At 43.7% G+C, this 27,944-nt stretch overlaps 1 protein-coding gene across 1 annotated transcript in view; it reads right to left on the reverse strand.

Annotated features, from left to right (window-relative positions):
- Positions 1–719: 719 nt before the first annotated feature.
- Positions 720–27,944, reverse strand: part of LOC129818869 (inactive tyrosine-protein kinase PRAG1-like) — a 36,375-nt gene continuing 9,150 nt past the window's right edge. Inside the window, exons 4-7 of the mRNA XM_055875154.1 lie at positions 16,063–16,229; positions 5,754–6,514; positions 3,585–3,866; positions 720–3,349 (exon numbers count right to left, since the gene is read on the reverse strand). Coding sequence (XP_055731129.1) covers positions 2,549–3,349; positions 3,585–3,866; positions 5,754–6,514; positions 16,063–16,229 — 2,011 coding nt within the window. The 3' untranslated portion in view covers positions 720–2,548. The remainder of the gene's footprint in view (positions 3,350–3,584; positions 3,867–5,753; positions 6,515–16,062; positions 16,230–27,944) is intronic.

Raw genomic sequence — 27,944 nt, forward strand, 5'->3', positions numbered from 1 at the left:
ATTTGCTTGCTAAGTAAGTGATACTAAAGGGAAAAAAATGGAAATCTCTCTTGCTTCTCCTTCATTTTGGAAAAAATGAAATTGTTCAAAACTGTTCAACTATTGTCTTTCTCTCTCTGAGTCAACTACTCACCATTTTATACACTGCAGTGCTAGCTAGCTGTAGCTTATGCTTTCAGTACTAGATTCATTATCTGATCCTTTGATTAGGTGGACATGTCAGTTCATGCTGCAAAAAGTCCTCCGGAAGTTATAATTACTGTATAAGTCTATGGAAGGGGGTGAGAACCATGAGCCTCTTAGGTTTTTTATTGAAGTCAATGTACCCAGAGGAGGACAGAAGCTAGCTGTCTAGACCTTTTTTGTAGAATAGCGTGTTTTAATCAGTCATTTGGTGGCGTGTTTATATTTAGTATAGTTTTATTTTAAAAGGATAACTTTCTAAACATTTTACAATTTACATTTTTATGAAATTCACTGAGGAGGATGGTCCTCCCCTTCCTCCTCTGAGGAGCCTCCACTGACTGCTTGGTACCACATTTGTACCATTTTGTACATTTTCCTTACATCTCCCTGACTCAGACATTCAAGCCTTTCTTCCATTTCATTAGCAGCTAAGGTCTTACAACGTACCAGGCCATAATCAGCAGCACACTTATATCCATTCACAGGTTCCGCCCATTTGATTCAAACCAGAAAGACTGAGACGGAGTATGGTGTGAATGTGTGAAAACATTTCCAATTTATTAATAGATGCAGGTGAGGCTCACACATTCTGTTAATAACTTGTTAGTCATCAGAGAAGTGTAAATGTTCTCGTCACATACTGATAACCGCAGTGGAATAGAACAGTGTTTGGACTGTTTCCTTTGCAGCCTCAGGCCATATTTCTCATTGGAGAAGAAGCGAAGAAGTTAAAATGTGTATGGAAGCAGTCTGCTGCAATGCACTGGCAAAGGAGAGGAGACACAGCAAGCACGACAGCAGAAGCATTAAAACATCAAGCTCTAAAACAAACAAAGTAATAAAAAGGGAAAAATAATCACAGGTAGCGTCCTAAAATGGCACCCTATTCCCTAAACAGTGCACTACTTTGGACCAAAACCCTATATTGGCCCTAGTCAAAAGTAGTGCACTATGTAGGTAATATAGTGTTATGTTGGACGCAACCAAAAAACTAAAAGGCATTCCAGTGACTAATACAGGTTAAACAATTGGATTTCATAAATACTTTCACTATGGATCTTATCCATTGCAATTATTAAGACCTGCTTGAGTGGGGCACACCAGTTGATCTACAATCTCTGTATGTACAAAGTTATATCTGTCTCCAGACCAGTCTGTGAAATTCCAGTTTCACATATCGAAGAGGGAGGATAGGGGTTACGATTTACAATTTAAGTTCTCAGTCACCATAACACACGGAGAACTAAAGGCACTGTAACAATTTTAGAATATCGAAAACAACAATTGTAGATGATATTAAGATAAGTATTGGGGTAAGTGGGGCCATAGCAGTGGTGGTTCTGGCCAGCTTAACTAATGCAATACACACCGTATTAAGTGGCATTAGGCAGTACACATTTCTAATTGGTTCAGGTCAGACTAGTTCCATTCAGTCAAAACAGCTTTGCCTTTCAAATGGCTGCCTCTCTAACGACCATTACCCTTACTCCCCATATGGATTGACGAGGTGAGATGCAACATCATACCTTTTACACTGAATAGTAAGCATCATTCTGGAACCCGTTGACTCCGTGTCAACACGTTTACCACATGTGCCATTTTAATATCGGCAAATGTAAATACTTGTGTGTGACCCTCTATTTACATTTTGTAATCAGCAAACAAAAGTTACATAGCTGCACAGGCACAATAAAACATTTATGTCAAGACTTGCTGGAGTGGACAGGGATGAAATACCAGCCGGGAGCTCTTACTATTCCAAAGGTCAAAGGGCATCGAGAAGTCCTATTAATTAAGGACAAGACCGTAACAGTTAGAATGTCTTGGCTCGCCTGTTGTTCATTAGTACTTTGCATTATAGTAAAGTGTACATCTTTGTCTGATTAGAATGCTCCATTCTGTGCACGTCTCTTCTCACAGGGGCTGTGTTTTGGGGTGGAGAGTGCAGAGTGCTCAGTCTGGCCAGAGAGACCATTCCATGTTCGGCTGTTCTGTCCATCCCTGGCCTGGCTTTGCTTTTGGACAATCTCCAGTGGTCTGCCTTAGTCCCATACAGTAAACAAAACAGCAGTCTGTAAACTAGAACACATATACAGTAGAAGCTGAATGGACAGTCGGTGACGCCTTGCTTTCATGCATGTCGTTGTAAAAGGAGGCAGGCGGGCAGCAGGTTCACATTGTATTTTCGTATATCCTCCGTGACAGATACAGGGAAACCCAGGGCGTTGGTTTATTGTCTCTACACGTTGTCCACAAACTCGCCCCAATCCCAAAACGATCCAATCTTTTCAGATCTCAAGGAGTGCCGAGGGAGCTAGGGGTTGATTTGGGATTCAGAAAGTTTGTCCAGTCAGTGTTTCAGTCATTTGAGTGAGTAGAGCAGCTCAGCAGTATGACACAGGGACAGAGGGTGAGCGGCACTGAAGTACTGGCAACACAGCCAGTCCTCCAACTCTGCGTTCCTCTCCGGCTCCAGAGACCTCTCAGCAAACTTCATCATCAGCAGGGCTCTCTTCACGTCCAGCCAGTTGAGGAGGCCCTCGTGGCAGGGTCCTTCTCCGGGGCCCAGCCTGTCTCGGACCCCCCACTGCTGCTGCTCCATCAGGTCCCTCCGGGGGCCCCACAGTAGGCTCTGCAGCACCCGCTTGGCCTCCTGGATGTGGATGCGTTTGATTGGGTCTGGCTGGAGGAGCAGCCGGGTTAGTCTCTGGAGCCCAGCGGAGTAGAGGGAGACTGGAGGAATGGGGGGCAGGTCCTCACAGTTGTAGTCCTGTTCTTTCAGTTTCGGGCTCACCTCGAATGGGTTGGGCTGGTGGAGCAGCTCGTAGATCAGGATTCCCGTTTGGAACTCGTCGAATTTCCGGTACTGGGCGGCCGACACGATCTCCGGGGCCAGGCGGGCGTGGTCGCGTTTAATGCGGGGATCATTGGCAGCGGAGTCCTCAGTGTTTCGCTGCTTGGCCTTGGCGAAGCTGGCGATGACCAGGCGGGGGAGGTGCTTCTGGTCGTAGGGGGCATTAGGGTTGGCCTGCAGGGGACGACGGTGAGGGATCAGGAGAAGGTTCTCCAGACAGAGGTCGCGGTGTGTGACCCCGTGCTCCTTTAGGTGCTCCAGACCGTTGCACAGCTGCAGCAGGAGGAAGCAGACCCGCCGTTCGTACACCTACATGAAAAACAATACATTTCATTTGTAGAGCGCTATTCATCAGAACTCACAAAGTTCTGTACATCAAAACAAGATAAAAAAGTCTGAAAGCTTAAAGCAAAAATGAAGAAAGCTATGAGTGTCCCAAATGGCACCATATTCCCTATATAGTGCATTACTTTTGACCAGGGGCCTATGGTGCCATTTGAGAGGCAGCCTAGTACTGTACAAGATACGCAGACAGACAACTGACCTCTGGCTGAGCCTGGTGGAAGGACGCCCACTCCTTCACGAAGTCTGCCGTACTCTGCTGTGGCACCTCCTGGGTGATAACCACCACGCGTTCCTTGTCCCCCTGCGTGGGGTTGGGCCCGAGGGGCAGTGAAGCCTCGTCAGGGGGGAGCATGCTCTGGGGGACGCAGGCGATGAAGTGACCACAGTCCTGCTGGAGGTTGAAGTGGGGTGGGAGGGTTTGCTGGACAGACAAGCCGTAGAGGTGACCCTGCTTGGCTTCAGAGGTCTGGCTCTTACAGATCTGGAGCGAGAGAGAGAAACATACTGGGTATAGTTGGTCGAGAATGGAGGAGGGGAGAGTCAACGCCATAATGTGGAGAGAATTAGGAAAATGTCTGCCTGGCACTTTCAGAGGACAGAGTGGAGGAGGAAGAGACTGCTTAGACCACAATATGCATAGTGAGGAAAATACTTGAATTACATTGATACACAAGAGTCAAAGCCCTGATGTGGACAGAATGTGGAAATACTTCAGTTATATTGAAACAGTTTTATGACTTGTATACTATCTCTGCATCCAGAATCAAATCTTGCCTGTGTGCTTGCACACTACTTGTCTGTCACAAGAGACTTTGCAAGAGATTCCCCCCCTTATTGTACTACTTGTTTGCAGCTTCAAGTAGAGACATTAACACGTTCTCCACTTGCACTTAGTGAGATTTAGTATTCTCACTCGCCGTCGCCAAGCTTTAAATCCCGCATTCATTCCGATCTTGCTTTCAAGCAGACAAACACTGGTACACTTATGGCAGCTCAGATGAATGAGTCTCATCGTGTACAATACGTGCAAAGCCAAACACTGTGCGTCGCATCCCAAAATGGCACCTTATTCCCTACATAGTGCACTACTTTTGACCAGAGTCCTATAGACCCTAGGCAAAAGTAGTGCACTATATTGGGAATAGGGTGAGCTCTGATATGACATAGGGTACTTCCCAAATTGCACCCAATTCCATATATAGTGCAATACCTTTGACCAGGGCCCATAGGGAAATGTAGTGCACTATATAAGGAATGGGGTGTAATTTGGGACAGTCTGATGATTACTATGAAGGCTGGATTATTTCATGCACTGTGTGTGTGTGAGAGAGAGAGGGGATCTTTGATGTGTGTGTGTGTGTGTGTACAGGCCTTGACAACAGGCGTGTGTATAACTGTAAATCCTGGCTGGCATGTAAAGATTAATGGACCCAGAGACATTAGGAAAGACTATGCAGAGCCTCGGGCAGCAAACCTCCCTTAACACACACACGGCCCTGCTCTCGATTTACACGTTGCTAATGACTTTGGGACAAAGGTCAGTCAGAATGAATGCAGAGCAGCACACCCTCCTCCCTCCACGGCAGGCTACAGTACATTCCCTGGAGGAACACTAGAAGGGTGGGACCTTCTCTTCTCTCAGAGAACAAACAAAATCTGTCCCAAATGGCACCCTATATGGTCAAAAGTAGTGCACTATGTAGGGAATAACATGCCATTTGGCACATACACAAAGTGAAGGGGCTGTGGCTCCCTCTGGTTCTCTAAACAGTCAAAAAGCGTGTTGAGGGGTCGACTTACTTCATTGGACAGGTTTCATTGTTTAATGAGCTAGTCTTTAACAAGGTAGGAAGATGACCTTGGTTGAGGAGTAGAACTAACACAGTCCAATCACAGGGGAGTCTGAACGCACACAATCCAATCAGAGAGGAGTTTGGATTTAAACTACAGATTACAAAGAACCTCTTCTCACGCTAATTATGTCTCTCACCGCCACATGCACATCCTCGCCACACGCTTGTTTATAAATCCCCCCCCCCCCCCCCCCCAAATATATTCTCAGCCTTGTTGTTTTATCTTTCAGACTTATTGTAAACATTAAACACCAGAGTCCTTGATATCAAAACATTTTGATTATCAAGCACTACATGAGAGCCTTGGCCCCCAAAAACAACCCCACTTTGAAACTCAAGAACACGGATAGACATATCTCCCTAGGGAAAGCGTTCTTCTGACATAAAAGGGGCCTAAATGTAGGTTAACTAAGAAAGTTTATATTCAGTTACCTTGACTGTGTGTGTAGTGTAAAACTTTGAACATTTTAAGACCACAGAGAGCTATAGAGATGAAAGGTATCTAATGTTGTCACCTTGACAGCGTAGGAGTTGGATGGGTCGGAGGCGCAGGCAGCAGAGTAGTACACAGCATCGCCTGCATTACAGCTGGCTTTGTTACAGGTCAGTTTGAACAGGGACCAGTTGCTCTCATCGAAGCGCAGCGTGTTCTTCTGATTGCGGGTGAAGTGGTCCTCACATTTCAGAGCCAGGCGCCGCAACGACTCAGCGTACAGGCCTCCCAGCTTAGAGTAGATGCCCTCTCTACTGTCTATGTTACTGAGCAGGGTCTGCAGCTGCAGGCTAGAGCCGTGGGTGGGCCCGGAGGCTGAGAGGTGAGGGCCGCTGAGCTGGGGGGAGGAGGAGGAGGTGATGCTGCCTCGGCTGTGTCCTCCGAGTCGACCACGTACTTTCAGGGGTTCGTCCAGGGTCCGGGAGTGCAGGGGGCGACCTGGAGGGCCATGACAGCGCTCTAGGGATTCGGAGGAGTAGAGGGGACGGGGGTCGACAGGGGAGGACGGGAGACTGGACAGGGATGGTATGTTTGGACGAGATGCGTTGCTCTCGGAACCACCGGTGAAGGGGAGGCGGGGGAAGGCCCAGAACAGGGGTTTCCCGGCTGCGCTGTCAGGGGCGGAGACGGTGCGGTTCACCATCTTCTTCTCGGGGAGAGGCGGTGGCTGCAGCTGGTTGGAAAGGTTGTTGCTAGGGAACGGGTCAGGAGACACTGGAGAGGAGTCCATGGGGCTTCTGGGAAATGGAGAGGCGCACGACAGACGAGGGGCATCGTGGGAACCTGTAGAGAGCGAGAGAGAAGTCATCAGTATTCATGTTGATATTGGATATCACACCAAGACAGGCTACAGGCACAAGATATAATATTACATTTGAAGCACATTTCCATTTTTTTATGTACTGAATTTACTTAAACACTGGAGAACTACTAGTACCAGCAGCATCAACACTTCTCTGATTAAACAGTTGCCGAATCCATATAGATATAAAAAACATTTGATCAAAACTGCATCAAAACAACATCTCACATTAGAAAAAACTCTGAGCTGACTTCTCTGAAGTGTGTGGTGTATGTAAGAACCCAAGCTGAGCCATAAGGGAGACTGGGCATCTATCACACCACAGTGCATGTATGCCCCACTTTGGATCTAAAAGCACCCACTAACTTGTCATTTTTGCAGATTATAAGTGTTTGCACTATTAATGTATCAATATTTGTCTATGAAATAACCAATGAACATATAGCACAACTTTTGGATTTCACCCCCGTCTCAAAATCAAATGGTTTTGATCGTTTGGAGGTTTTAGCAGAGTAAGCTTCTCTTCTCCTCTTGCTTTGGCAAAGCAGTGCTGCTCGCCAAAAGGGTTTGCTGTCCTTGTTTATGAAATGATAACTCGGGAAGTATTCGACCCCTTGACTTTTTCCACATGTAGTTATGTTACAGCCGTATTCTATTCCCCTCATCAATCTACACACAATACCCCATAATGACCAAGCTTAAACAGGTTTTTAGAAGAAGAAAAAATGAGTATTCAGACACTATTCAGACAGTACTTTGTTGAAGCACCTTTTTTCTCCCCAATTTCGTGGTATCCAATTGGTAGTTAGTCTCGTCCCATCACTGCAACTCCCATACAGACTCGTGTGAGGCGAAGGTCGAGAGCCATGCGTCCTCCAAAAAACAACCCAGCTGCACTGCTTTTTAACACAATACCCGGAAGCCAGCCCACCAATGTGTCTGAGGAAACACCGTACACCTGGCAACCGTGTCAGCGTGCAGTACGCCCGGCCCGCCACAGGAGTCGCTAGAGCCTGATTGAACAACAACATCTCTGTCGACCAAACCCTCCCCTAATCTGGACAACGCTGGGCCAATTGTGTCTCCTGGTCTCTTGGTTGCGGCCGGCTGTGACAGAGCCTGGACTCGAACCAGGATCTCTAGTGGTATAGCTAGCACTGCGGTACAGTGCCTTAGACCATTGCTCCACTCGGGGGGCCCTTGTTGAAGCACCTTTGGCAGCGATTACAGCCTCAAGTTTTCAAACTTGGCACACCTGTATTTGGGGAGTTTCTCCCATTGTTCTCTGCAGATCCTCTCAAGCTCTGTCAGGCTGGATGGGGAGTGTTGCTGCACAGCTATTTTCAGGTCTCTCCAGAGATGTTTGATCGGGTTCAAGTCCGGGCTCTGGCTGGGCCACTCATGGAAATTCAGAGACTTGAACTGAAACCACTCCTGCGTTGTCTTGGCTTTGTTAGGGTTATTATCCTGTTGAAATGTGAACCTTTGCCCCAGTCTGAGGTCAGGTTTTCATCAAGGATCTCTCTGTACTTTGCTCCGTTCATCTTTCCCTTGATCCTGACTAGTCTCCCAGCCCCTGCCGCTGAAAAACATCCCCACAGCATGATGCTACCACCACCATGTTTCACAGCAGGGATGGTGCCAGGTTTCCTCCAGACGTGACACTTGGCATTCGGGCCAAAGTGTTTAATCTTGGTTTCATCAGACCAGAGAATCTTGTTTCTCATGGTCTGAGAATCCTTTAGGTGCCTTTTGGCAAACCAAGTGGGCTGTCATGTGCCTTTTACTGAGGAGTGGCTTCCATCTGGCCACTACCATAAAAGCATGATTGGTGGAGTGCTGCAGAGATGGTTGTCCTTCTACAAGGCTCTCCCATCTCCACAGAGGAACGCTGGAGCTCTGTCAGAGTGACCATCGGGTTCTTGGTCACCTCCCTGACCAAGGGCCTTCTCCCTCGATTGCTCAGTTTGTCCTGGTAGCCAGCTCTAGGGAGAGTCTTGCTGGTTCCAAACTTCTTCCATTTAAAAATTATGGAGGCAACTGCGTTCTTGGGGACCTTCAATGCTGCCGAAATGTTTTGGTACCCTTCCCCAGATCTGTGCCTCGACACAATCCTGTTTTGGAGCTCTACGGACAGTTCCTGGTTTTAGCTCTAACATGCACTGTCAACTGTGGGACCTTATATAGACAGGTGTGTGCCTTTCCAAATCATGTCCAATCAATTGAATTTACCACAAGTGGACTCCAATGAAGTTGTAGAAACATCAAGGATGATCAATGGAAGCAGGATGCACCTGAGCTCAATTTCGAGTCTCATAGCAAAGGGTCTGAACACTTATGTAAATAAGGTATCCGTTTGTATCCGTTTTCTGTCTAAAAAACAGTTTTTGCTTTGTCATTATGGAGTATAGATTGAGTTTTTATTTTTTATTAAATCCATTTTAGAATAGGACTGTAATGTAACAATGTGGAAAAAGTGAAGTGGTCTGAATACTTTCTGAATACACTGACTGTTTATAGCAAAACTATCCAAACTATTGCAGATGGTGAATATGAACAATCAAAATATAATTGAATGCAATCTGTCACGTTCCTGACCTTATTTGCCTTTGTTTTACTTTGTTTAGTTGGTCAGGACGTGAGCTGGGTGGGTAGTCTATGTTATGTGTTTCTATGTTGGGTTGAATGTGTTGCCTGATATGGTTCTCAATTAGAGGCAGGTGTTTGACGTTTCCTCTGATTGAGAACCATATTAAGGTAGGCTGTTCTCACTGTTTGTTTGTGGGTGATTGTTCCTGTGTCTGTGTCTGTTGCACCACACGGGACTGTTTCGTTTGTTCGTTCGTTTGGCTAGTCTTTCCTGTTCGTGCGTTCTTCGTGTCTATATGTAAGTTCTCAAGTTCAGGTCTGTCTACGTCGTTTTGTATTTTCAAAGTGTTTTTCGTGTTCGTCTTGTCTTTAATAAATATCCATTATGTCTGCATACAACGCTGCGTTTTGGTCCGACCCTTACTCCTCCTCCTCATCCGAGGAGGAGGCATTAGACAGCCGTTACACAAGCCTTGATCAGCAGGTAGGCTATAGCCAGATCAGAGTTGTGTCTCTAGTAGCTTACTTTTATTCTGGTAACTAATAAAGCCTAATATTGTGCAAGCCATTTTACAAGCATTTGAATGCTGAAGGTGCCCTGCAGCTATACAAGATCAGAAATAGACCTCTCTTCGGGCGGTGCGCGAAGCTGGGCACAGTGTGCAGTTTGACTAGGCTACTGATATTCCCTGGGGTTGTTCGGCACGCAAATGGACTTGCAGATCAACGACTATCAACGCATTTGAAAGAGCGGTACTTTCAAAAGGTAGAAAGAAAGTTATTTGAGAAGAAAAAACAAACAAACAGACGATTCGTAACCTTTTGAATTGATTTTCTGACTGATGCATGCTAGATCTGGATTGGTTTGGGGTCCCGCGGCCCCCATCTTAAACATTTGAACTAGGGTCCAATGCGTATTAGTGAATCGTTACATCCCAAGGAAACACCCATCTCTACCATAAACAGGGTTCGTATAGAACAGGTACAATTGGCCACCAAGGGTTCAGAGACTGAGCAATAGGGCGAGTGAGGAGAGCGACTAACTGCCGCTAGTAGTTACTGTTGAACTAGGAGCCTACCGCCTCAGGCGCCTGTATTGATTCTTATAATTGGAGCTTTGTGTCCTTGTGCCTCCCTCACCCAGAATGCTATAAATATATAGTACATTACCAATACAGTGCATTACCCCTCACCCACAAACCTACAGTACATTAACCCTAACCCATAATCCTATAGTACGTTTTCCATAAACATACCGCGCATTACCCATATGTAACAGACTGCATTCTGTTCTGCCCCGAGTGGGGATTAAACTAGCGATCTTCTGCCCGGCAACACACGCAACTCAAAGCCAACCGTCTAAGCCAACAGAGCAAGCTACATTACCCCTCACCCATAGACCTATAGTAAATTGCATTATCCATTACAGTACATTATCCACAACAGCATCTGCCTGGGTGACTTTGGCGAGCTGCACCCATCCTATCACTGTGCCACTGTGGCCCCTCCCTTATCACGTCTAACATCTTAGTCACATTTTCATCTACTCAAAGTTCCCTGAGAGGGTGTAGCGAGGGAGTTCAATATGATGGCCAACATGTCTGCTGTGCTCTACCGTTAGGAAATGGTGAATTAAAGAGTACAATATAAAGAATGTGAAACTCCATCGTCTAACCCAGAGAGATGTGTGAGGGTAAGAGGGTAAGTGTGTGGTTGTTGACAGTAAGGCGGCATCTCAAATGGCACCCTATTCCCTACAAAGTGCACTACTTTTGACCAGACCTTTGGGCCCTGGTCAAAAGTAGTGAACACCGTAGGAAATAGAGTCACATTTGTAACACAGACTAAACGATTGGGTTTCCAGAGCGGAAATCTAAACGAAAGATGGCATGTATGCACGGAGCAACAACAGCCCTTATTTTCCTCGTTATCAAAGTGCCATAATTATCTCTTCAAACACTTCCCAGGAAGTGCGGCAATTACATACTGTCTGGGAGTGTCCCAAATGGCACCCTATTCCTTATGTGGCGCATTACTTTTGACAGGAGACCTATGGTCATAAGTAGTGCACTACATAGTGAACAAGGTGCCATTTGAGTTGCATCCCATGGGCTTATATGGAGAGACGAAGACAGTGACGCCAAACAAGAGGGACGGTGCGTCAGACCTCAGCCAGCAGTGTGCAGGGTTAGACACACACACACACACACACACACACTCACTTGCACTCAAACGCACACTGATCCAATCTGTCTATCTGGAGACAGTATATTTCAAAACAAAGGCTGGTCACACAGACAGAGAGACAGGCACACACACAATTTGAAAGAGGAAGAGGACAGAGAAACGAACACTTGACTTCTGCTCCTATAACCTCATATCTGCAGTGGCCTTTTCCTCTTCTGATTGTTCTCCCAATTTCAACCTAGTTAGATGGCTTCCTTCTAGTCGAACCATGTGACTACCACAATAGGAAAACAAGTGAAGACGTTTTTCCTAATCAGGTAACATGGTATAAAGGGCAAGATTTCCCCCAGGAGCAACTCTGGGGCACATTTCTTTTACATTATTTCCCCTGATGATGTTGGATGTGTGTAGTTATGGCTGCACAATTCATCAAATTCAGATCAAAATTGAGATATTGACGTGCAACATCCGTATCGCAAGAGGCTGCGATTTTCTCCTTTCTTTGACACTCCGTTAATACAACAACAAAAAAACGAGGCTACGGCACCTCCTCCAATAAGATGCGCTAGACTCTGTTCATTCACTCTCTACAGATGTAGGATCCTAAATGCAGGAAATTAAACTTTTGTAGTGTCGTTGAGATTTCCACTTTGACATTTCAGACTTGATTTTCCCTTACGAAAAATGTATCAACCCCTACAAAAATATCCATTAATTATAATCCGCATAATAATTCACATTTCCTTTTGCTGCAGGGTGAAATTTCCTGCTGTAGCAAACTGGCTCAAATATAGATCCTACATCTGTACATGCACAGAGGATGCTGACCAATCGCAAGCGAACTCTCTCTCACTCTCTGCATGGCTTGTGCATGCTGGCCAATCACAAGCGTCCCCGCTTAAAGCGTGCAGTTAGACTCTGGTGAGGAAAGAAAGGGTTTTACCTGTGTGTGTTTATCAGAGCAACAACGTCGATTTGGTGCCAAAGAAAGGTGCACCTTCTGTGATAACGGCAGTATTTTGGCTACAGGCAAACCGATGTCATCCAAATTGAAGTGTTGTGTAAAAAGTGGCTCAGAGTTGTGGCGACAACGAGAGGCAACATGACAAAGGTATTAAATCATTTGAAGAATAACCATCCCCTACTTTACGCTGATTGCATGGTGGGAAAAAAATATCTGACAGTAGCAAAGCCCCTCAGCCACAACCAGCCACCTGAACAGGCATTGATTGCAGACACATAGAAATCGCAGAGGCTATCACCTATCATATAGCTTAAGAAATGTTCCTATTAACACAGTCAGCAAAGATGGCTTCAAGAAGATGATAGACAAGCTGGACAGGAGATACAAGATTCCATCTCGCACGTATTTCTCCCAAGTCGCCATTCCAACACTGCATAACAAAATGAAGGGAGAAGTTGAAACATTGAGTGTCGCTTTGAATGACTGGACCAAACTTCAATGTTTTGGACACAGGCTGCACCTTGTAATCGGTAACCTATGTTTTACATGTTTGTGTTAAAGCACTTTATCTTCTCCTTTCAATTATAATAATTATTGAGTCTACTTATACATAATTACACAATCATAAGCTTCCTATTCCGTCTGTAGCCTATGGGCGCCTGAATAAATAATTAACTTACGTTAATTAAGAACTCATAATGGTAAAATAGAAATAAGGAACTCATTATGTTATTCACTAATTAATAAGTGCAGTGCTTATAGCACATTATTTTGATAATAAAAATGTATTTTAATACAGTTGAAGTCGGAAGTTTACATACACCTTAGCCAAATACATTTAAACTCAGTTTTTCACAATTCCTGACATTTAATCCTAGTAAAAATTCCCTGTCTTAAGTCAAATAGGATCACCACTTTATTTTAAGAATGTGAAATGTCAGAATAATAGTAGAGAGAAAGATTTATTTCAGCTTTTATTTCTTTCATCACATTCCCCGTGGGTCAGAAGTTTACATACACTCAATAAGTATTTGGTAGCATTGCCTTTAAACTGTTTAACTTGGGTCAAATGTTTCAAGTAGCCTTCCACAAGCTTCCCGCAATAAATTGGGTGAATTTTGTCCCATTCCTCCTGACAGAGCTTGTGTAACTGAGTCAGGTTTGTAGGGCTCCTTGCTCGCACACGCCTTTTCAGTTCTGCTCACACATTTTTTATGGGATTGAGGTCAGGGCTTTGTGATGGCCACTCCAATAACTTGACTTTGTTGTCCTTACATGGAACCCAAACCGGCTGCGCACGTGCGCCATCGTGTGCTATCGTGCATACATTTAATTCATCCCCCTACACCAAACGCGATCACGACATGCAGGTTAAAATATCAAAACAAACTCTGAACCAATTACATTAATTTGGGGACAGGTCGAAAAGCAATAAACATGTATGGCAATTTAGCTAGTTAGCTTGCACTTGCTAGCTAATTTGTCTTATTTAGCTAGCTTGCTGTTACTAGCTAATTTGTCCTGTGATATAAACATTGAGTTGTTATTTTACCTGAAATGCACAAGGTCCTCTACTCCGACAATTAATCCACACATAAAACGGTCTACCGAATTGTTTCTAGTCATCTCTCCTCCTTCCAGGCTTTTTCATCTTTGAACTTATATGGTGATTGGCATCTACACTTTCATAGTATTACCACGACAACCGGCAAAACAGTTCGCCTTTCAATCACCAACGTGGGTATAACCAATGAGGAGATGGCACGTGGGTACTTGCTTCTATAAACCAATGAGGAGATAGGAGAGGCAGGACTTGCAGCGCGATCTGCGTCAGAAATAGGAATGACTTCCATTTTAGCCCTTGGCAACGCAGACTCTCGTTGGCGCGCGCAATAATTGAAAAACATATATTCCTACATTTATTTTGCAACGCTCGCGCACGCAGTCAGGGTATTAGGCCATTTTGCCACAACTTTGGAAGTATGCTTGGGGTCATTGTCCATTTGGAAGACACATTTGCGACCAAGCTTTAACTTCCTGACTGTTGTCTTGAGATGTTGCTTCAATATATCCACATAATGTTCCTTCTTCATGATGCCATTTGTTTTGAGAAGTGCACCAGTCCCTCCTGCAGCAAAGCACCCCCACAACATGATGCTGCCACCCTGGTGCTTCACGGTTGGGATGGTGTTCTTTGGCTTGCAAGCCTCCCCCTTTTTCCTCCAAACATAATGATGGTCATTATGGCCAAACAGTTCTATTTTTGTTTCATTAGACCAGATGACATTTCTCCAAAAAGTACGATCTTTGTCCCCATGTGCAGTTGCAAACCGTAGTCGGGCTTTTTTATGGCGGTTTTGGAGCAGTGGCTTCTTCCATGCTGAGCGGCCTTTCAGGTTATGTCTATATAGGACTCGTTTTACTGTGATATAGATACTTTTGTACCCGTTACCTCCAGCATCTTCACAAGGTCCTTTGCTGTTGTTCTGGGATCGATTTGCGCTTTCGCACTAAAGTACGTTCATCTCTAGGAGACAGAACGCGTCTCCTTCCCGAGCGGTATGACTGCTGCGTGGTCCTATGGTGTTTATACTTGCGCACTATTGTTTGTACAGATGAATGTGGTACCTTCAGGCGTTTGGAAATTGCTCCCAAGGATGAACCAGACTTGTGGAGGTCTACAATTTTTTTTCTGAGGTCTTGGCTGATTTCTTTAGATTTTCCCATGATGTCAAGCAAAAAGGCATTGAGTTTGAAGGTATGCCTTGAAATACATCCACAGGTACACCTCCAATTGACTCAAATTATGTCAATTAGCCTATCAGAAGCTTCTAAAGCCATGACATCATTTTCTCGAATTTCCCAATCTGTTTAAAGGCACATTCAACTTAGTGTATGTAAACTTCTGACCCACTGGAATTGTGATACAGTGAATTATATGTGAAATAATCTGTCTGTAAACAATTGTTGGAAAAATTACTTGTGTCATGCACAAAGTAGATGTCCTAACCGACTTGCCAAAACTATAGTTTGTTAACAAGAAATGTGTGGAGTGGTTGAAAAATGAGTTTTAATGACTCCAACCTAAGTGTATGTAAACCTAAGTGTAATTTTTTTTATTTTTTTATTTATTTAACCTTTATTTAACCAGGTAGGCAAATTGAGAACACGTTCTCATTTACAATTGCGACCTGGCCAAGATAAAGCAAAGCAGTTCGACACATACAACAACACATAGTTACACATGGAGTAAAACAAACATATAGTCAATAATACAGTGAAAAAAAAAATAAGTCTATATACAATGTGAGCAAGTGAGGTGAGATAAGGGAGGTGAAGGCAAACAAATATATGTATAAATAAATAAAAATATAAAAGGCCATGGAGGCGAAGTGAGTACAACACAGCAAGTCAAATAGAAACTAAAAAACACTGGAATGGTTGGTTTGCAGTGGAAGAAAGTGCAAAGTAGAGACAGAAATAATGGGGTGCAAAGGAGCAAAATAAATTAATAAATAAGTACAGTAGGTAATAATCCAACTACTGTCATATGTAGCCTATAACAATGTTGGAAAATATTTGTTTCATTTGGTTTTATATTTAGTTACCACAGTATGTATGTTTGAAAATCGCAACTCATAATCGCAATATCTGCCCCCCCCAAAAAAACTATTCGATATTTTGTCCAAATCGCACAGCCTTGTGTGTGGCGCTCACTTAAAAAAAAATTGTTCTGCTCTCGTATCTCTCGTCCCTCGTTTTTGTGTCCCGGCGGGTGGCTGTACTCACCAGAATCAGAGAGGGCTCTGTTGGAACCTCCAGGCAGGCTGTCAATAGAGGCTGTAGGCAGGCTGCTGCTCCCCAGGCCGCAGAGACTGTAGGACAGGCTCTCTACAGAACCCTGCTGGCTACACCGGTCCAGCTCCACACTGCTCTGACTCATCTTACCAGACACCCTGCAGAGAGAGGAACATAGAGACTGACTGACTGTGTGTGTGGGGGGATTGTGTAGTGCCTTTTCTCCATAACCAGGAAGTTAAATGAATAATAACGAAACAGCTTCCCACCATTAAAAACAAACGAACACTCACTGTTATCATGTCTGATGCTTGCACTGCTTAAAAACATCTAACAAAATGTCTCTATTGCACCTCTCAACAATTACACACAGTGTTCTCTATTCTTCCAACCAGTTAAAATGAACACAGAATCTTAGTACCCCTGTCTAATTTCAGGAAACTGGTTGAGTGTGTGTTGTGTGCTGCTTCCCTGTCAGTTTTGCTTCAGGGAAGGAGACGGTTGTTTACGATCTACTTTTGATCTTCTCTTTCATCTTATCCAGATATCTCAACCTGTCTGGGTGTGAATAAGACAGTAAGGCCACTCCATTAGGTAACTTGCCTCAACTCTTCACAAGAACACATCAAACATCACTTTCCTGGCTGACTGAGTGTTTGTTATTGCTGTGTCTCAGTAGATAAAGAATATTCTAGCACACAATACTTAGAACCAAAACAATGCCAAGTCATGAAAAAGCGACAATACAGACTGTAATTTGCCGAATTGACCGTTCAATAATGCTGTTTTTGGAAAACGTTTGCCACTTTCCACCTCCTAGCCCCATTGAATAATTTACCTGTTCTCCAAATCAACCGACAAAAAGCTCTACTCTAAAACGATAGATAGAAAATCAATTTTTGGTTTCCTCTGCCATGATTGCGCCTATCTGATTATATCTGAATGAAAATGAGCTCCATCCTCCTGAGGTAGTTTTTCTGATCATGGGATGCGATTAGACTGAGTGACAAGCCGGCCACTGCTATTCAGTTGCTTCATTATAGCTGGTTAATGGGATAACAGAGCATAGGATCGGCTCCTTCATCTCAGCTCAGATTGACTGGCTCTATTGCTCTATCCACCGGGTCTTTTAACTACAATCACCTCGTAAATCACCACAGCAAAACGTGTGTGTGTGTGTGTGTGTGTGTACCCTTCTCATTCTTGAGCAGAGCAGGACCCAGTATTATTTTTCACACCAAAGGTTTACAGTGGTTTGCGAAAGTATTCATCCCCCTTGGCATTTTTCCTATTTTGTTCTTTTACAACATGGAATTCAAATATAATTTTTTTTTTGGGGGGAGGGTTGTTGTATCATTTGATTTACACAACATGCCTACCACTTTGAAGATGCTAAATATTTTTTTTTGTGAAACAAACAAGAAATAAGACAAAAAAAAATGAAAACTTGAGTGTGCATAACTTATCACCGCCCCAAAGTCAATACTTTGTAGAGCCACCTTCTGCAGCAATTACAGCTGCAAGTCTCTTGGGGCATGTCTCTATAAGCTTGGCACATCTAGCCACTTGGATTTTTGCCCATTCTTCAAGGCAAAACTGCTCCAGCTCCTTCAAGTTGGATGGGTTCTGCTGGTGTACAGCAATCTTTAAGTCATACCACAGATTCTCAATTGGATTGAGGTCTGGGCTTTGACTAGGCCATTCTAAGACATTTAGATGTTTCCCCTTAAACCACTCGAGTGTTGCTTTTGCAGTATGCTTAGGGTCATTGTCCTGCTGGAAGGTGAACCTCCGTCCCAGTCTCAAATCTCTGAAAGACTGAAACAGGTTTCCCCTCAAGAATTTCCCTGTATTTAGCTCCATCCATCATTCCTTAAATTCTGACCAGTTTCCCAGTCCCTGCCGATGAAAAACAACGATGGTGTTCTCTGGGTGATGAAAGGTGTTGAGTTTGCGCCAAACATAGGGTTTTTCTTGATGGCCAAAAAGCTCCATTTTAGTCTCATCCCTCCAGAGTACCTTCTTCCATAGGTTTGGGGAGTCTCCCACATGCCTTTTGGCGAACACCAAACGTGTTTGCTTATTTTTTTCTTTAAGCAATGGCTGTTTTCTGGCCATTCTTCCGTAAAGCCCAGCTCTGTGGAGTGTACGGCTTAAAGTGGTCCTATGGACAGATGCTCAAATCTCCGCTGTGGAGCTTTGCAGCTCCTTATCTTTGGTCTCTTTGTTGCCTCTCTGATTAATGCCCTCCTTGCCTGGTCCGTGAGTTTTGGTGGTGGGCCCTCTCTTGGCATGTTTGTTGTGATGCCATATTCTTTCAATTTTTTAATAATGGATTTAATGGTGCTCTGTGGGATGTTCAAAGTTTCTGATATTTTTTTATAACCCAACCCTGATCTGTACTTCTCCACAACATTGTCCCTGACCTGTTTGGAGAGCTCCTTGGTCTTCATGGTGACGCTTGCTTGGTGGTGCCCCTTGCTTAGCGGTGTTGCTGACTCTGGGGCCTTTCAGAACAGGTGTATGTATACTGAGATCATGTGACACTTAGATTGCACACAGGTGGACTTTATTTAACTAATTATGTGACTTCTGAAGGTAATTGGTTGCACCAGATCTTATTTAGGGGCTTCATAGAAAAGGGGGTGAATACATGTGCACGCACCACTTTTCCATTTAAAAAATAATAATAATTTAAACAAGTTATTTTTTAAATTTCACTTCACCAATTTGGACATTTTTTAATGTCCATTACATGAAATCCAAATAAAAATCAATTTCAATTACAGGTTGTAATGCAACGAAATAGGAAAAGCACCAAGGAGGATGAATACTTTTGCAAGGCACTGTATGATGATGAAAGACGGTGGAAATGTTGAGGTGGAGGTAAAAAGTAAAGGACAGAGAGTGTGTGTGTGTGTGTGTGTGTGTGTGTGTGTGTGAGGTACTCTCTCTCTCTCTCTCTCTCTCTAAGTTTAAAACTCTGAGATAATTTGTATCCTAAATATCAGATTTCCCTCATCAGATTTTCCCCCAGCTACCATCGGAATGTAATAGTCTTAATTAGTGTCCTGAGTAAATTTTAAAGACAACCTCCTCAGTGACAGTCAAGGATACATTACAGGGAAGGACTTTGAGTGAGATTGAGCCTTTAAGAGAAGACATGCATGGACAGCCTCCCATCATTAGGGTCTTGTGAAACAGTGCCAATGTCTTACAGGGTATTCGTTCTGAATCGTAGGGACACTTAGGATGGGATCCAAACAAACGCAGATAAATGTCCTGTGCACTGCGATAAACTTTCAAAGGCAATTTGCCAGACATTTCCAGTTATCACGTTCCCGGTAAACACTGCTATTGTAGGCTCTAGCGTAAATCACCTCACCTTCAAAAGTCAATTGCGGTGTACAGGTCCATCTGTGTTTTGTCTGGATCTCAGTACTTTTAACTAATACGTAGAAGGTAAACAAGTGCTAAGAAGCCTTGTGGATCTGTTGACACTCATGATATCATTACATGCATGTGGTATTTTTGAAGAAGCATCAGGGTTGAGGGGAGGGCGAGTTATAAGCGGTTAAGTTATAAGGGGACTACAGATGGCAGCGTTGTAAGATAAGCCTCACTTGCCTGTGGGTGATGTTGTGGTAGATTATGTTCTACAGTACTGAGTCTCTCTCTCTCTCTTCTGTTTCTCTCAGTCACACAGCCCTCCTTTGAGTTACAAAAGAGAAGAGCTACCTAGTAGCGAGGTAACTTTTAAAGTAGGCCGCAGTCTCCATCACTTCCCCTGCCTGATGAACTGTGACTACGTTGTCAGATGATGGTTGGATAAAAAGGTTACCGAAACAATAACAATCTCTGAAACCTTGTTTATCATGGCATGGCTTCCATTAGCTCTTCAGGCATATATATCTTTCTGATAAATCGCCAGTGTCTAAGGGGTTGAGTAATAGTGTACATTTACGCCTACCTGGTGGCCAACCTGCCTATAATGTGCCCCTCCCCTCTCGCTCTGTCCCTCGCTAGCTCGCAATGAAAGATGCGTGTTTGTGTTCTTGGAAGTATGGCAACTAATCAGTCTCCTCCGTAATCTTGACACTCAGAAATGGGAGTTGACACCGGGCACCGACGTCCATTATTTTGGAGACGACTCTCCACCACTACATCATTGTCGTTAATAGTTGGAAAAATGTCAGAGAAAGGCAAGGGGGAGCAGCGAAGTCCTGTATGGCAATACGTTGAGAAGTTAAATGAGAAATGCAAACTTTGCAAGTTGGAATTGAGGTACAGTAATGGTAGTACAGGTGCAATGCTTAATTAAGGATCATACCTTTTTTTCCCAATATTTGCCTAAAATGACATACCCAAATCTAACTGCCTGTAGCTCAGGACCTGAAGCAAGGATATGCATATTCTTGATACCATTTGAAAGGAAACACTTTGAAATTTAAGGAAATGTGAAACTAATGTATGATAATATAACACATTAGATCTGGTAAAAGATAATATGAAGAAGAAAAAAACATGGTCCCCCCCCCCCATTTTTTTTCTTCATCACCTTTGAAATGCAAGAGAAAGACCAATATATGACTTAGGAATCTAGGCGTAATTTCGATTTTGGTTAGAGGGCAGCAGTGTATGTACAAAGCTTTAGACTGATCCAATGAACCATTGCATTTCTGTTCAATATGTTGTATCAAGACTGCCCAAATGTTTAACCATCTGAAAGGTGCCCAAACTTTTTTCCATTTATTTATTTTTTCCATTTATCATATCCCTAACTTGAAACTCTAAAACTAAATAGAAAGTATGTATAAATGATAATAGACCTATATATTTTAAATAACTGCCCTTTTCCTGGCCCGCAAATTGATTTTGAGGAACAAATCGGTGAAACAAAATCTCTGCGGCCCTTTGTTGAATTTTGAAATCCAGATGTGGCCCTCATGACAAAAAGTTTGCCCACCCCTGATCTAAACTATTATATACTACATCTATACTATTACTATAATAGTAACATATCTAAAAATGATTTCTGTTCCAGCCCGGTCATGATGAATATTTCCATTGAAAAATGGAACAAAACAATTCAGACAATTGCGTCTCTAAAATTGGAAGTGGAATAGGGAATCGAGGAGGACAGCTCTGGTTGAAATAGATTACTGAGAACACGATTTCTCTTTACAGAGCCAGAGGGTGACCTTGGCAAGAAGCCTATTTAGCGATCGATACAGAGTGTTAGAGGATGATATGAGGACCATTGATGAGAGTCATGTGCTGCTATGAATAGCAATAGAGAAGCCCACTCTTATGATAATTCATCATAGCATTATTATAGAGTACATAGAGTACATATGTACATATGTACATATAGGGTCCCTGAATGCATTCATGCGGGTTTATCTCGGAAAATACCATCCAGAATCCAAAATACCATCCAGATCTATAACTGGCTCATTGCTGTTGGACAATATAGAGAAAACTGAGTGAATATGATGATATGAAGTCAAGTTCATCATTTTGTATGCTACCCTATCACCATGGCTGGTCGTGAAAATAGCAATCCTGTCGCCTTCTTCCAGCAGCAGCACTGCAGCATCCGCGAGCTAGCCTGTTAATTAAACATGGTGTTAGGCTAGCGAGGTTATAAATACAACATTAGCACAGCCTGATGATGATGCTTATAGTTGTAACAGAATCTAGTCATTCTATGTCTACAACTATAAGCAACTATAGTCTTATAGTTGTAGACATAGAATGACTAGATTCTGTTTCAATGGCTGAACCGTTCCATTACCTTTTTAAGCATTGAGCGGACACTTCCTATCTAGAGCGACTCACTTGAAGTAAGTGTGGAAGAGTTCACACAACTCCAGGACCAGTCAGTGATTCACCAGTAACGTTGGTGTGTTGTAATGCTGATTTTCTTGCCTTGCAAATGCAGGTTAGTTATTATTTTGAGAAGAATAGTGACCATTGTTTCAGCAACAAGGGCATATGAAAAGCAGGCCAGTCATAAACCACGGCCTTGCTGCCAGGGATATTAATGTACAGCCACAGGGCTCTCCCTCCCTCCCTCCCTCTTTGGGAAGTATATTAATATACAGCCACAGGGCTCTCCCTCCCTTCCTACCTCCCTCTCTCTTTGGGAAGTATATTAATGTACAGGCACAGGCCTTTCCTCCCTCCCTTTCTCTCTCCCCCTTCTTCCCTCTCTCCTCTCTCTATGGGCAGCAGTCACTGTACCCATAACACGTGCAGAGCAGAACTACAAGCAGCAGCAGCAGCAGCAGCAATGGGACGTGTGGTGTGGTGCAGCAACGCTTCGTTTCACAGTGCTCCGTCTGCCACCGCTGAGAGCTACGCCTTAGAGAGCTTTATGTTTTATGAGTCCTCAAAGGTCTCCGTCAGTCATGCTCTCAGGATGGATATAACCCATTTAACGTTCACATATATCCTACGTCCGTCTGTCGCCAACAGTCTTTTATGGAAGATGCGTTTCACCCCATCACCTCCTATCCAGATGACTGGAGCTGCATGCCAAATGGCACCGTGTTCCCTTCATAGTGCACTCATTTTGACGAGAGCCCTAGTCTCTGGTCATAAGTAGTGCATTATAAAGGGAATAGGGTGCCATTTAGGACGCAACCTGCAACCTCCATCCACATCCCCAACCCTGGAGAAATACACCTGGAAGGCATGACATGGGGAGGTTTATGTAATCAGATAGATACTGGCGTCTCCTATCTGGGCAGCAGGCAATGGATTCACTCAGAGGGCTGGTTTCAGCTCTCAGCTCTGACAAGCAGTGCCAACCTATGGGGGACGCCTGACAAGAGATCGCCTCTGACCTCTAACGATCTCGATCCCACTGCAATGTTATTGTTTCAGTCCATAAGTTGTATGGTTTTGGTCTGACGAAAAATAACCTTCATTTGCAGTAGTTCCAAAAAATCTGAATTTTGACCAAGATTAGAACCATCTTATTCAACACAGGGCAACAAAGAAAGTTCACTAGATCATATCTACAAGACCATGTTGTTTATGTTCAACAGAGTTTGGCTCAAGGTATGTTTCAGAAAAGTCTCATACAGTACCTCAGACGGAAGTATCAGCAAAGGTCCAGGCAGGATGGCCATCAGACACATTATGATTCCAGGTCCTTACTCTCGTTCAAAAACCACAAACTAGGAAGTAATGCAACACTCCCTCAACAAGAGTCATGTGTGTATTTAAAGTCTCTCTCCACAGAAAAAGCAATGGCACCTTTAAAGAAAAAGGCCGTATCTCATAACCTCCACAAACCACACAAACGCACTTCTTCACTGCAGCGTTTCCCCTGTACTCTTTCAAACCCAGCAACTATGCTATCTAGTCTATTCTCTGCCATCCGGGAAAGGATAAAGCTGATCGCGGAGGGGGGGGGGGGGGATCTTGGCTGGGGGTGGCACCTCATTGCCATGGACAGTTTGGGAGTTGCCCCGGGCAACAATCTGCTCTTCCACTACTTTAGGCAACCCCTCCGGGTGTCCTGCCCTGACCTGACACACCCACATCTCATAATACACACACAGGACTGATGAGGGTGAGATGGTAGGCCACACACAACGGTTTGGACCAACTGTCACTAGGGTCGTTCCACCTCAAAAAGCACAACGAAGAGGATTTCAACACCCACCATCATGGCATTGTTTTTTTTTTTTACCCTGTAAGCAGTCTATTGACAAGGTATGACAGTAACCCATGCTTTCTTTTTGTTTGTACCATTGACTTGCATTGGATTTGTGCCACAAATGCTAAAACATTAGCATTTGAAACAGTGGCCTTGTAAACTAAACCAAAGCATGGATTGCTGTCATACCTTGTCCATAGACACTTACAGGGTAAGGAAACTAATATTACTTTGTAATTTGGGTGAAATATCCCTTTATCGTTGAGGGGATGCGGATAATTTTTTGGTAAATCACCTAATAGCAGGAACAGCACCATCTAGTGGTCAGAACCTGGTAATGTCAGGATGTAGGATGGGACATAAACCTAACAACTTAAATGACCAATTTCTCTGAACGGGAAAAAAACATCACCAAGTTCACTGAGAATACATGACCTAAGATGAAGATAAATGCTCAGAGCTGCAGCTCCATACTACGAAGACACAGAGAACTGATACTCTATACTCGTTGTTGGGATTGGTGTGGCGGGTCTGTGGGTGACTTTAGACCATTTCTTTGGATTCCTCATGTCTTACTCATTGTTAGTTTGGTCCAAATTGGATGTAAGATACTATATTTACTGAATATTATATGAATCCTAGAAATTTAAATGGCCAATTTGGGTGTAATCAATTACCTTAATTTCTCAAAGATCAAATTGCAACAAAAATAATGTTTCGGGAATGCTCATCTTTTATGTTTCCAAATACAGAAACGATTGCAGAGCAATCTGAGATGGTGGGTATCATGGCTTGCGGAAATCACATGGAATGACCCACTAAGGATGAAAGGACTGCATCAAAAGTATCACCTCACACACAAGGACCTCCCAGTGAGGACGTTTGTTTGGTTCCTCACAGTGATCAAAGAACTGAGATGACGATTCCCGTCGTGAGAAGGACAGACTTCTCAACCATCTGGGTTCTTTAATGATTCATCCCACAAAAATGCCGCCTCATCGGGGTTTGGTTGGTTTGCCTGTTTTCCTCCTCCTCAGCCTGGTGGAAACACCACTGCATCACTAGATGTGTCTCAAATGGCACCCTATTTCCTATGGGCTCTGGTCAAACGTGTAGGGAATGAAGGGCCATTTGGGACACACAAACTGTCTGTCCACTTTCCTGTGTTACACTCTTCTCAAAGGCTTTTCTGAGACACTTTGTCTCTGCGGGATTAAAGTCTGACGTTTCCGGAGTTATATTGGGTGAACTGTGAGCTGCGAAGTTGAATCTGTCGTCATCTGGCTGTTTCTTAGCAGAAGACCGAGAGGAGAGCTCTTGTGAAGCTGACAGAGCTTCATTATTTCGGGAAAGTTCACCGTAAAGTCTATGTGAGGGTTAATGTGACTCTGAGGCACGTTGTTTAAACACGGGAAGAACCGGCGTGGCAGTTCATGCCTTGTCCTAGTGTGCGCTATAGCAGTTAAGCCCTCGGGGAAAACAAACTGAATACCCAAAAGCATGACGGTTGCTAGGGCAAGGCATGTTCCCACATGTCTCTAGAAAGTGTATTTTGAACAGTAGCAGCATGCTTGCAATGTCATAATATAATGGGAGAGATGCATCAGCTTCCTAGTATTACAACAAAAATACGGGTCTGGGAAATGCAATCAGCAACAGGGGTTCTAGAGTTCTCTACAGCCAAAACAAACGCTGCTGCCGAGACTCATTTGTTTCGTATTGACAAGTTTCAAATGTCAAACTTTAAGTTGCCAAATTATTAAGAGGAGAAAGGTGTTTGGGATGACCTTGCTCCCCAATAACTTAGCCTAATACGGTATTGGTTTGACACATTTGAACACACTTTCATATGAATACACAATTAACACCACTACAGCCTCCCTGCAGTTTGAAACTTAGAAATGAGATGTAGAAATAGGCATCTACACAGAGAACCAGCAGAGAATCAGCACGGTCTTGTTGACACCTAAAGCTGCTCTGTTCTGAACTCTGCAAGGACTTGAGGAATTTCCAATTGTATTCTAAACCTACAACATGCCCCGACAAAAGCAAGGTTTATTTTAAAATGACCATTTGGCGTCAACATGGCGGCAAACTATGTCTCCTTCTGCTTTGGGTGTATGAGTCAGAAACCTCCAACGTGTATTAATAATCTGAGGTCTAAATAGTACATGGGGAAATGTCACTAGAGTTTAACAGCTAGGTTATTTTATATAGCCATGCGGCTATATTTGTTTCATAGGTAGGTCACGACTAGCTATTACCAATGTTAGAAACATTGATTCGTTTCCTGAACATTTGAATTCGAGCTTAGTTCAAATGCGTATTCACATCTTATAGATGCATGATAACACAGCAACATCTTGGTTAGTTGACAATGTTATCTTTGTGCGTGCCTGTCAGTGTCAATGAGACAAGGCACAAGGACCCTTCCCCCCCCCCAGTCCCATCTATTGTGTGGTGGCCAAAACAAATGTAGAATATGACAGGGAACATTTTTACTGCCCATTTTGTTCTTGACTTTTAGAATGAAAAGTTGGGCTGCAGTTACACGACTCAACTTGCACGCAGTTCTAGTGTGCAGGTTGCAGGTGACATCTTCTCAAACAACTTTGCTGTTACATGAAGCAACTCCCAACACGATTAAAATAGCATGCGACAGCCAAATGAAATTGAAGCTGCTTCTGTCATACTGTTTGAGGATTCTAAACTCACCCCCATGCCGTCTGCTGCATTGGGCCTTGTACATTGTGATTACATTGTGAATACAGAGTTAGCGTAACTCCGCATTCAAATGGGGCAGGAATGAAAATGAACGGGCCTTTAGCTTTTGTGCTAGCATCAACATCCGGGGAACGCTGGCGAAACAGACCAAACAGCGTTTGAGAAGTCAACGAGAAGTGAAAAATTCGTCCTTAGTTGTACATTTTCTTGAAATCTAGGCACAACTTAGATTGGAGCCAACGTCTTAAGTAATCGAACATGCTGTTACTCCAACCTCGTGAGAGTGACAAGCTGACGCGTTTTCATTTCCGCGAAAAAACTCCTTTACGTCGAAGGAGTGCCTTTTTGATTTGACGGCCTGCACGTGTGCGGTTCGGCGCGAGACGACTGTTAGACCCGATTTGATGTGTTTCTACGCACGAGCTTAACTAACGTTGTCATGTCATCGCCTACAAGTGTGATCGGGGATTTCTATTGGAGAAGCAGTTTCTGCCTATCTTCATAATGTACTGTCTGTGTTGTTGACATGACAACTGGGCCGGTGTTCCGAACCTTCGAATGTGACAAAGGCATACATTCTGATTGGCTGTTTCTTGCGACCAGTTGCATGAAGTTGAAAAGCTTCAACTTCAACAACCTTGCAGATGATATGCTTATTATTTGCAAGGGGGTGTTTCACAGAGCACTCGAGAAGCAACTGAAATTTTTGTTTCCGAGTTGCGTTGTGTAAACCCACCCATAGACTACTACAAATGGAACAAGGAATGCATTGAGACTGGTTCCGGAACAGTCTGAATGATCCTAAGGGTTCTAGAATGAGAATGGAGGCTGACACCGGCTGAATAATCTCACAATGAAAGGCGAGATCACAGTCGCCTCGCTCGCCTTGCATCACTGCACAAGACGAGGGAGCAACATTTTAACCACCACACGCAGAGAGAGAACCAACCACATGGCTGCTACAACAGACCTCTCTAGTCAGCTGATTAGGTGCACGGGGGGGGTGAAACTATTCATCTGTTGTGTTGACATTCCCAAAATATAGTCTGACAAGTGAATAGTTAATTATCAAACAGCAAAAACCTTTTAGAGTACAAGGGACATTTAAAATGTCTACACTACATAAAGTAAGTGTTAATGCCCTTTGCGTTGCTTAATTTATGTACTGCATAATGATGAATGAGTTTCATTACTGTCGCGCTACAAAGACGTGCACTCGGTTCTATGGTCTGTCTGGCATGCTGTACTGCACTATGCCTGAACCAAGCAGTGCATTGGGTAAGTGGGGAGCCTTTTAAAAGCTCTAAAGAAAATGACAAGAGTGGAAATGAAAACAAACGCCTATCTGAACTGATACATTAAGAATCGCGTTTGCCTAAAATGTTGTCTCGTCGATATGAAGCAAGCCATCTAATTCCAACTCAAATGACTGAACACTGAACTCGACGACAATACTGTGTATTCAACTAGTAAGCCA

Source organism: Salvelinus fontinalis, chromosome 21 (genome assembly GCF_029448725.1).
Source record: "Salvelinus fontinalis isolate EN_2023a chromosome 21, ASM2944872v1, whole genome shotgun sequence".
Taxonomy (NCBI): domain Eukaryota; kingdom Metazoa; phylum Chordata; class Actinopteri; order Salmoniformes; family Salmonidae; genus Salvelinus; species Salvelinus fontinalis.